Source organism: Gobio gobio (assembly GCF_949357685.1).
Source record: "Gobio gobio genome assembly, chromosome: 17".
NCBI lineage: Eukaryota > Metazoa > Chordata > Actinopteri > Cypriniformes > Gobionidae > Gobio > Gobio gobio.
The window spans coordinates 18,719,572-18,731,871 of NC_137110.1; the positions used below are offsets into that span (position 1 = coordinate 18,719,572).

At 36.1% G+C, this 12,300-nt stretch overlaps 1 protein-coding gene across 2 annotated transcripts in view; it reads left to right on the top strand.

The window, feature by feature from the left end:
* Window positions 1-12,300, top strand: part of nos1apa (nitric oxide synthase 1 (neuronal) adaptor protein a) — a 146,837-nt gene that overhangs the window by 75,113 nt on the left and 59,424 nt on the right. For both annotated transcript variants that reach the window (XM_079841674.1, XM_079841675.1), the window contains one exon: window positions 8,211-8,319. In XM_079841674.1, coding sequence (XP_079697800.1) covers window positions 8,211-8,319 — 109 coding nt within the window. The remainder of the gene's footprint in view (window positions 1-8,210; window positions 8,320-12,300) is intronic.

The following is a 12,300-nucleotide window of genomic DNA, read 5'->3' on the forward strand; positions in this document are numbered from 1 at the left end:
TGATTTCGACTCTTTTTCTGTTTTATATATTTTTAAATGGCAAAGCTGAATTTTCAGCATCATTACACTGATAAAAATGATTCTGTGGTGAAGTAAGTAAAAACTAATATAATTTCTACATGAAAAAGTAAGTTCAGGCAAGAATTCAAAAAACAAAGTAAATTCTATATTAGTACTCAATTCAAGCTTGTAGAAATTAAAGTGTAACAACGTTATAAAATTAAGTCAAACTACTCAACTTTTCTGATACTGGTGTTTCAAAAATGCACTTGTGCTTGAATAACTAATAAGTAAACGTTATGTTTTTTCTTTTTTTGCTGTTTTCCAGCTGTTTTATCATAGCTTTTGTTGTTAGGTAACTTAGGTTTAGTAACTTGTTATTTTGTGACATTTGGAGTTCATTTTCTACTCAAAATGACACATTCATACTCAATGATTCATTGGATGTTACTGTGTATTGTGTACCAAGTATTGGTCTCGGTGTTCAGCGGCCACATTACTTCTATTATGTAGATACAGTATGGTGTTTACACACTATCTATTGTATTATTTACTTGGATGTTTCTAAGTAAAGCATACACTTTAAAAGCGTGGTTTAATTCAGTGTTATATTGTTTGAGTAAAAGGTATTGCAAAGGAAACTTCAACTACGTAGAAATTACTTAAACTTTTACTGGCCAAGTTCAAATTACTTATTTTCTTTGTACATTTTTCTTAACTTAGTTAAGTAGAGTGTACTTATTGTGAAATTTACTTAAAAAATCTGCGTGCAAAAACTTATCACATGATCATTCATAAATCCTTCTAATATGCTGATTTGCTGCTCAAGAAACATTCCGTATAGTAATAATTATAATAATAATTATTATTATTAACAATGTTGAAAACACTTGTGCAGCTTAATATTATTGGGGGAAACCATGATACATTTTCCTTCTTCGATCAAAAGAGTTAAAAATAACAGCATTTATTTGAGATATCAGTCTTTTTAAATATTATAAATGTCGTTACTGTCACTCTGGTTTACCGGCACATCAATTGAATGCATCCTTGCTAATTAAAAGTATTAATTTCTCTTTTTTTTTTTTTTTATCGTACTGACCCCAAACATTTTGTTATATTTTTTAACATAACTCATTTTGGGCACCCACACTCAGATCTGCAAATATCACTGCATCTGTTTTAGCCAGTGCTGTCAGGGTCTTGCTTACAAGTCAGGTTTGAGCTTCATGTCATGTAATTATTTTAAATTTCCTATGACAACATTATGTGGAATGGTGGGGATTGGATAGGACTTTTTGAACATTACTACATGAATATTCATGTTCAATATATTCATACCACATAGTAGATAAAGGAATCATTCAAGAGATACCATTAGTGTTCTAATATACTACAATCATGCCTAAGTGAGCAATTTAACATTAATGAGCTCCTTTTGTGCAATCATAGGAATTGGGCAGTAGACCCAACATGCACTTTTGTATTTGCATGAACATGGTGACATTTCACTTAGAGATACTGTAATAGCAAGTATGTACCTTCACATATTAACTGGAGAAAACCTTGAAGAAATTAATCCATTTGGATGACAAAGGACACACAGCTTGCGCAAAAGGAAATGGCACGTGACTCGTTCTTCAGTGCTTTTTTATTTCTGTAGCTTTGGAGAAAATGCAAATAATATATGGAAATTAAAGCAACAACCAATAATCTTCAGGAGAAGGTGCTTAGAAGTGTTTGTTCTTTGCTAAGCCGTTTAGCAACGCAGTTGCTGCTGATGGTAACAGTATTAATGTGCAGTTAAAAAATCCTGTTTGTCTGTGTGTCCTCATCAAATGCAAAACCGCACGAAAGCCCAATCATAACACATTAATCATCTTCACTGAAATTTGCCGCTTTAACTTGACAACATGCCCATGAAATCCCCTGACTCATTGGATGAGGCAGCTGACATGTCAGGACAATATTTATTTTTATCTGGCAGACATGAAGCCGTAAAACGATTGGGGTCCAGTGGCCCTCTTGAATCTAGGCATTTCGTTTTTGAGCTAGTTGAGTACGACGGATGGAAAAATAGTAGCATCCTAAATCATTTCCATGAAGATAACACTCGAGTTTGACTATATAATTTGAGCGTAGTTAAGTGATTACAATGACTTTGCTATCCAACAGCCTGCTAAACAAGGAGCAGCAACCCCAGGAGGCATTTGACAGCTCCTGTGAGTGTGTTTGATTGCAAGCTGAAGAGACTGAATCATGTGTGTATGGGGACTCTCTCAGGATGACAGGATTGGGGTCGTGTCAGCTCTGAAGGTGTGAGAATGCCTGCTGTTTCCCCACTTCTGAAGAGCAATGGTGACATTCGTGTGTATTTTATTGTCACCCAGAGCCCAAGGAGCAGGAGAACTGGCCTGCTATTATTATCAGGAATATAATAAGCGGTATCAATAATTCAGATCTCTCATTTGTTGTAAAGTGCAGAGGAAATCATGGCTCATCCATACAGTCCTCATAACCTGTAGAAACATATAAAAAAATTCACCAGAGGGGCAGTGGAGTTTGGGAATGGTGGTATAGAGCAAAGTTATGACTTGAATACATGCCGAATGGACAAATATAAATTGTCCTAGTAATTACACGTACACATGTCACATACACTGAAAAAAAAAAATACTTGTAGGATTTACTCTCAGCTCTCAGATTTCATCAAAAATATCTTAATTTGTGTTCCGAAGATGAACGAAGGTCTTACGGGTTTGGACCGACATGAGGGGTGAATAATTAATGACACAATTTTTTATTTTTGGGTGAACTAACCCTTTGACATTCATTCAGTAAATAGTACTTAAAGGGTGCTTAAAGGTAAGTTTTTAATTTTACTAAAGCATAAAAATACCATATGCTTGCAGATATGTAGGAAACATGCTAAATTCACCTATACTTATTTATCAGAAAAACAATGTTACAGCCAGTTATTCTACTTTGTGCGTTTCGTGTCAAAATGTCTGTTTTTGTTTTGGTCTGTGCAATACCGCACGTTGACAATTTACTCAATAGTATTTCGACACCACGGGTTGCCATGGGAGGAAACCACATCTTATTGCAGCAGCCTTGGAAGCCAACAAACACACTGGGTCAGAGATCACAGATTCGACCAGACCTAAAAAGCCTTCGCATCCATCTAAAAATCTCTGTGAACGAAAGCATATTAAAACGCTGATAAATCAACTCATCAACTTAGTGTGGCTTTCATTCACAATAGCGCTTGCTCCAGTTGCATGTCCTCAATCTAGCAACCCGCATGAACGTTTAGTCTGAGGGGGAGGGAGTGGGGGAAACAACACACTCCAATATTTTGACACCTTTAGTAATTATAATATCTTTTAAAGTGTATGCTTTACATAGAAACATCTAAGTAAATAATACAATATAGATATCATGTAGACTTGTCAAGAGAAGTAATGCAGCCCTCACCAGAACTCAATACACTTCAAAACACAATATGACGGTAACATTAGATCATTTTTATCGGTGTACGTTAATAAAGTAAGGGTGGTGGTGTTGGTTGTCAGGGCATTCCTTCACTGTAAAAAAAATTCAGGTCTCCAATTGAAAATTTTCTAGTGAGCGATCATATCTAAATTTTTCAGTTGGCCAAATTGAATTTCTGTGAATTGATGCAATTTAATTCAATTAAAATTCAAGAAATTCAATTTGGCCAACTGAAAATTTTAGATGTGATCGCTCACTAGAACATTTTCAATTGGAGACTTGATTTTTTTTTACAGTGTTGGGTATTCTGGTTGGTTATATACTGTAGGTGTTTTTAGGTGGTTGCCATGATGTTGTTTCTAAATGGTGTTGTGGTTGGTTGGTTGGTTTATTTCTCAAAACAGCCCCCCCCAAATATATAGGCTACGTTCACACTGTTAGTCCAAATCCGATTATTTGCGTATACGATTGGAATCTGATCTAAAATTATTGATATCCAGACTATGTATCGCAACTGTTCCGATCCGATTTGTGTAGCCTATCCATGCAGCTTTTTGTTTTCCGGAATATCTGGATTGGTTTCTATGGCAATGACTTTGCATTGGTAGGCATAAGCCAAAAACGACAACAACCGCAGCATAGAGGGTTTTGCAATACAGATGTTGTCTTATTTACAACATGACATTGTGCAGCCACCGCATTAGCGGCTTTATTCCGTGCTGCCGTTTCCGCCGGTTTAAAACATGTCTCCGTTATATTGTATTTTACTGCTTGACCGGCACTTTGCAACAGCACAACCTTGTTTCTGCTTGTTTTTTTTCAGCATGTTTCCTATAACAACGTCTGACGTTTCGGCTTTCCATGGCGTGAGAAAGTCACATAAACCACGCAAAATCCGATCAGAGCGGTCAGGAAACTGATTTTTGGCCGTTCAGACTTGCTAAATTCAATCGGATGCACACAAATCAGATTTGGGCTGACAGTCTGAACGTAGCCTATGTGATTTTCTGATTCCTATTCTGATTCTACTTTTCAATGCACATGTATTTTATGTTTTTGTTTGTTTTGTCATCCAATAAGTTGAGGTATCATTCATGTCTCATAAACTGCAGGACAAGTTACATGGCCACGTTTATAGTTACTGTAATAATATTGATGAGCATTACTTATTAGTTTAGTGTACAAAACTAATAAGTAATGTGCAAATGTACAATGTCCTGCATATGACTCTTTGTTGCGACCTTGAAAAATGTTTTTTTTAGCTAAGCCAGGTATCCCCAAAAGTCTTTGTCACTATTGATTTTTCATTGAATCAAGATGAATGCGTTGAGATTAGAATGCTAATGGATCATCACTCTAGCCTTTTCTGTCTGTGTTAAATGGGTGCACTTGTCTGTAATATTAAAATGCCATTAGTCATTGCGTCTTATCAGAGATGAGCAAAGCAGCGCTTTACCTTTGAGTAAGTATTATATGCTTATTATATTCTATAAAATAAGGCTACAGGCTTGTGTAGTAAAATCACTTTCTATTTTGATGAGTGAAGTAGTGTGCGTTACATATACTCAGCAGATATTTCAGCTCCTCATTTTGCTTTCAGATTTGATGAATTAAAGTGGCGGGGGAAAAGCTCTTAAACAGCATGTGTCATCTGTGCAAATCGCTGATGCAGCACGTCTCCCTTAAGTGTCAACAGCAAAGAGAATTCAATTAATGAGCGGCGTTTCTCTTCTCCCATCTGTCCGGGACTCTGCGTTCGGTGTATCCCTGAGTGGACTGGTGGGTTAATATAGTTCAGATGATCGTTGTCTACATCTTTCTTACAGGGTTTATCCGATCCCTTTAGAGTCACTGCATGTATCAGCAAGCTCTGACGTGTAACATGCTGTTATTCTCAGTAGTGTGTTTTGGATCCATATTAAGTCTGCACTGGTCCATATGAAGACTATATGGATAATTAATAAATATTTTCCAAGCTAATTTAACAATGGTACCGGACATTTGTGAGCTTTTGAAACAGAGTTACTCACTGTCAGGCTTTTATCTCAAAAGGTCGATCTGCGCTTGCTCTTCAGTTGTGAGGGATCAATAGTATCTGCTTTCTAATGTCTCAGATAATTAGAGGTGTGGGATGGATATCATGGCTGATTTTTTCGCAGATAATTGGGAAATGTATATTAATATCAATAATGATGAAATTACACCAGAAAATTAATCAATTTTCTGTGTGTAGTTTTCCTGCAGTATAGTGTTTGGTTACACTTTATTTTAAGGTGTCATTGTTAAAGTGTAATTATATATTTAAAGGGGCTATATACGTTTTTCTGAAATTTAAACTCGCGACTGACACCTGTGGCCAAAAAACAGAACTGCTCTCATTTTCTGCTGGCTCTCGCAGTGGTGGTGACGTCACATCCGCAGACAGCGCGGGAAAAGACGACCCGCCAGAAAATATGAAAAATAGGATACAGACTTATAGGTGCACCCACTGTGAGCGGACAAGGTGTCAGTATGCTCATCAGGAGATCTTTGAGTCATAAATGGTAAAATAAAAAGGCTATTGTTACGTTTATTTTGGGGAAAAAGTTGCATATAGCCCCTTTAAGTAATGCGTAATATTGATTAACAACATGTACTTACTATAGGGTTTTGTTGAGGGTTAATTGCATGTAATTATGCATAATTTACTGTTATTACTATGGTAAGTACATGTAACATATGTAACAAGGACACTGTCAGATAAAGTGTTACCTAATGTTTTTTAGCCAAGTCAGCATAATACTCTAACTATGCCATTCTAACGAATAACTCTTAACTATGCAATTTTCCATATTCAGCTATTTATAATGTATACGCTGAAGTGTGCAGACTTTTTCTTATGCAACATCTGCACAGTTTTACCAGGGTTTCCGCGAGTCTTAAAGTCATAATTTGACCTTCCACAATTTTAGACCTTAAAAATGTGGGGCAGAAAATCTTAAATTCAACATCATGGCATTAAATAAGGGTCCTATGATTTCTATGATGCAGAAAACATGGACGGAATTGCAGAATACATTAATAAAAAAGGAATTTACTGTATAATGCAGAATGTCATGGAATTTGTCAAATTTTGGATGAATAAATCAAAAGCAGGTCGGTACAAGGGATGGGTAGTTCACCCAAAAATGAAAATTCTGTCATCATTTACTCACCCTAATGTCGTTCCAAACCCGTAAGACTTCCATCAGATTTTTGATTTCCAGTACAAATATCTAAACATCCTTACATCAAGATACATTTACTTGACATGAAAAATGAAGAAATTAAGTCTTGTTTTCTGACAAATAGAAACAAAATTAAAGTGAGTTTATGCTTAAAACAAGAACAAATATCTGTTATTGGGTATGAAAATGACTTTACATTAAGTTGATTTTTATAAACCCATTGGCAGATATTTATTCATGTTTTAATCATAAAATTCATAAATTCATAATCATAAAACTTTAGAGGTAAATGAGAGCCTTTAGATAACATATTGATGTGTTATGTTCCCTTCAATTTATTCTTTACATTTTCTTTAAATGGTCTTAAAAAAGTATTAAATTTATCTTCATAAAACCTGCAGAAACTGTTTGTACGTTACGCTGCATGACCTTCCAATCTGTGTTATGTTTTTGCAGGTTCCTATGATTTCTATTTTTCCTTTCCCAGCTCTAATTCTTTGGTCATTGTGACTATATAAGTGATTTTTTTTTTTTTTTTTCGATAGAATGAAGAGTTTCAGGGGACTATTAACTTTCTTTTAAATCCATAGTGGGATGATTTGAGTAGTGTAGTCATCTCTTCTTCCTGCTGCCATTTATTCGCTCTCTGACATAGCTGCTGAAGCAATCTAAAATTGTGTGTGTGTGTTGTCTCCCTTGTCTGTCAGGGTTTATTCAGTGAATAGTACAATACAAGGTACCACCACCAAACCGGCATGCACCAAACCAGCTCGCTTATTCTTGGTAAATGTTGTCTTGCACAAAAAGAAGTTGCAATTGACGTTGATGCGTTTTATAAATCTGCGACAAAGCATTTAGAGTTTTCTGCTCAGGATTTTCCTCAATTCCTTGTGACGGCTGCATTGTCACTTTATGAAGCTCTGAAGAAAAGTCCTCTACTCTCTTGTGAAGGAAATTAATCCAGATTTGCATGCTCAATTAATTATCTTTTGGTTTATGTAGTATTTTACACTCTGATCTGCATTGCTACTTGTTTATTGCTAAAAGTCCTTTTTGCTTTGGGGTAAATGCACTCACGCAGTGTTACAATAGAATAACATGCTTCTGTGATTCGTGTTGTTGCTGCTTTGTTTGCTACACTACTAACATCATTCTTGTTTAGATGACCTACCAAAATACACAGCCAAAGGTCATTCATAAATGTCCTTTCCGCACAACATTAATGGATTCTTGATAAAAGTGCTATGCACTGCTGTGTTTTGAACCAAAATATAACAAGAAAGATTAACCAAATGCAGGAATAAAAGCTTTTAACTGTCCCAGATATGTTCCCTTTAATACGTTTCTCCTTTTAACTCTATTTGCTCCCCTTGAATCTACTATCCTTGTAATTTGGCCAAGTACTTCACATGTTAGACTGTTTATTTCTAATTAAATGTAATTGCCTAATTAATTTTTGTGGTTGTTGTTGGTTTCTTACACAGGATGTTTTTTTGTTGTTGTTTACAGGATATTCTACGTATCGCACGACTCTCAAGATTTGAAGATCTTCAGTTACATAGCAAGAGATGGACAGAGCAATGTGTTTCGATGTAACGTCTTTAAATCGAAGAAAAAGGTAGGCTTCTCTTGATCGCATCTTCTAGTCAGGACATTGAGTGCTGATGGTTTTCCTTGGATAATGGAATCTTGTCATTAAGGCTCCAAGAGACTGAAAGCTACTGTCAGTTCCTTCCCTCTTCGGCACACTTATTTTACTTCAGGGCATATCGTTGAAGAAACCCATCAGAAAAAAGTGAACAGCAGCCATTGGCCATGAAACTGAAGTGCACTTTTCAGAATAGCTATATTTTTCTTCTTTCTCGGTCTAGCATGCAGAGCAGTACAATGATTCAGCAGTGGAGCATGTAAATGATATGCTGACAGGGCTTGCTTTTAGTTCTTAAAGCTATCGAATTCTGATCCCTTTCAAGCTTCCACACTGGATTTGAATCAGAGGCAAATTTAAAAGCTAAAAAACTGTTTAAAGACGCCCACCACTTCTGAGAAGGATTTGACAATCGGATTTGACGATCTGCTTATCTCTGCTTGACTGGTTTAAATATTTATTTTTAATATTGGCAATTAATCTACATCATAACAAGAATCAAAATAAGATTTTTTTTTAGAGAGGGAAAATTGGTATTTATTTTTTTCCTCTCCAGTTCTGGGGCCTACACACACACCATACATTTAGAGAGGAATTCATGCTAGGAGCTAGTTGACACAATATCAAATCACATTATAACTCCAAGTGCTAAGAACTTAGAGAGAAATAGTGGTAAGAACTTAGAGAGAAATGTAAGCAAAGATGTCAAGTGTATATATAAGGCAAATGCTTACTATAGCAGACAAATACAGTATGACTGGTCACCACATCTTTTGCGGTAGTTTTTTTTTTTTCTTCTCTTTCATGCACTGTACAAAGTGTGCTGTTAAATGTACAGTAAAAACAACAGCAGCTGTGGTTACCAAATTCACCAAAATAATGACAGTGTTTCAGGTGTTACGGGATGGCATATTGGTGCCTGTAAATTGTTCAACTTAGAACCGTATCTTATCACGTGATATAATGTTAATATATCAACCTACATTAGGTGGTTTTATTACATTTTAAAATGTTTATTGCATTATTTTAAAGAAAATATGTCATTCAGTGACTGAAATTATTAGTTTTTCACCATAAATTCTCATAATTTTTTTGTAAAATCCATATAGTTGAATCCATATTATGTAACAGTAAAATTACCTATATAAAATTCAGTTTTTCACCATATATTAATATGGTAACACTTTATTTTACAGTGTCATTGTTACACATTATATGTAGTTACTATAGTAATAACTATAAATTATGCATGCAACTAACCCTAAACCAAACCAAATCCTATCCCTATAGTAAGTACATGTAGTTACTAGGGCTGTCAACGAATATTCTAAATTCGAATATATATTCGAATAGTTTTTAAAAAACGAATTTCGAAGGTGAAAATTAATATTCGAATAAACAAAAAAATGTGGGGAAAAAAACGCCCGCGGTAGTAGAGGCGTGGCTGTCTGCTTTGCGAGTGGGCGCGCTAGCGCGCCTGAAGCCTTGTGTACTTTGGCCTGTCTCCAGAGCGCGAGCCCACGCTGACTGCGCGCGCTCCTCCCCAAACGGACGAGGCGTTTATATTTGACGCGCTCGGCGTTGTGCTTTTCTTTGAAACGACAGATGGCGACTCGGAGTAATTGTTCTATAAACTATCAGGAAAAGCGTCGAGAAGAAGTGGGCTAATGTACACAGGTGACGATATTTATTTTAGTACACTTCACCGAAAACCACACTACAAAAGAATCATGTAAAACAGATCAAAATAAACCTTGATATTACTTGTGACATGAGAACAAAATGTATGTAGAAATGTAACGTTAACTTATACAACTCAATTTATGATATCTAAATGTTTCCTAATTTCACTAAACACTTTAGTGAGTTTTCACTTACGTTAGTTTCGTGAACTTTTCTTTATTAAACAGGCTTTTTTATGCTTTTGTAGGCTCGTTTTGTAAATATAAGCAACTAATTTGTATGTGCAAACTGGACCACCCTTACTTTGCATCGCCCGCCACAAGCTCTCTGTCTGCAACACGCGAGGCCATAACGGAGAAATTAATTTAGTTAATTTGTAGGGACATGAGAGCGATCAGTGTCGTGGATGAGGCGGCTTCAGGGAGTTCTGTCAAGCAATGGAACCGAGGTACTGACTGAATAGATATTGCATGAATGAAGGATAAATGCACTGCTTCCACTGGTTTGATTATTCCGTTTCATGTCAAGGAAAAGTTCCATGTTTACCACAGCACAGCTCGCTCGGAGCGTTCAATAATATGCTGTAAAACTTATATTAATATTTGTTTCAATCACTGAATGAAGCCTGCTATATTTGGGACAAGAGTCGCGACCTTAAATTGCTTGCACAAAACTCTTGATCAGTCTCAAAATGTGTGTGTGTTCATTTAAACCGTTATGCGCAGACAGCGTGAGGGCGAGAGAGAGTGAGGTCTGCGGTCTTTAGCCATTAGTGATTTACTTGTTTTTGTGTAGGTAATACGTTGCCAAATATGTTTAAACTTAAATAGACTACCTATATAAGTAGTTATGTGTCTTTTGTATTCATTTGTCCTGTTATTGACGTAATGCGCGTCATTGATAAAATGCGCAACCAGATGTTCGAATAGTTCGAATATTCGTGCTTTATTTAGAGGGAATATTCGAACGTCATTTTTGAGCAATTTTGACAGCCCTAGTAGTTACTTAATATTACTCACTACCTAAATGTATAATTCCAGTGTAACAAAGACACCGTAAAAATAAAGTGTAACCGGATATTGTATCATATGAATTAAAAGGTTTTTACAGTAGCGTTTTTCTGTAGAATTAACAAAAAAACATTTTACAGTGTGCTTTGTACCTTATTTACATTTCAGCAAAGCAGTAAAGTTAAATGTGCACTGTGTAAATTTTAGGAGCATCTAGTGGTGGGGTTCACGAATTGCAACCGGTCTCCGGTCACCGGTCACCCCTCACTTTCGATGCACATAGAGAAGCTACGGTGGCTGACATAGGACAAAAATGTTGTCATCGGAGACAATAGAGTTGCTAGCGCTCTATAGAACAGTTTGTCTGTTTAGGGCTACTGTAGAAACATGACGGCGCAAAATGGAAAATTCACTGTAAGGGGACCAGCGGCGTATATAGATTGAAATGGCTCATTCTAAGGTAGTAAAAACATTCTGTTAATAGATCATCATAAATACTACACACTGCACCTTTAAGACTGTATATGCAAATTAACATCACTTTTTTCCACTGAAACTAGTCTGTGTGTAATTGTTTGTTTTGTAAGTCTGAATAGGCCTTTCACATACAAGGCTGTGAGAGACATAACAGACACTAATCGGAATACAACTTTCCAGTCATCTTCAAACTGACTTTTTGTTTCATTCCTGATTCTTCTTTGGATGTGAAATTTCAAATAGCATACAGAATGAGGTCACTGTAATAACAGTGCCACAATACTAAAAACTAAGAAGACTGTAAACTGTAAAAGACTGTTATTATAAAAGCCTGACACATGGACTCAATATTACCCGTGTTTCTTTTGTCTAGGGATGCCACAATTCTCAATATAATATTGAACCATTCGGTACGGCATTCACGGTTCAATACGCGCTTGTGAATTGAGTTTTTTCCGGTTTCGCATTTAATTAATTATTTTTCTACAAATTCTATAATTTGCCTCCATCCCAATACTGAACAACGCGACATACATTCACATCACACGTTAGTGGTAGAGTTATACTCACGGAACACTATAGTTATTCACAATCGCGAAAGTTCATTATTTGCATGCGTTTTAAAGCCTTGCCGGACCGGTTTCATTCGCGTGCGCGGTTTTAACATGCGCTTTTCAGAGCGTGCGCACTAAAAGCCTGTCAAACACGTGATTACTGGACTAAGTAGTCATCTTACTGCGCTAATACTGTCAAATACACACAAGGTTAACATAAACACAGT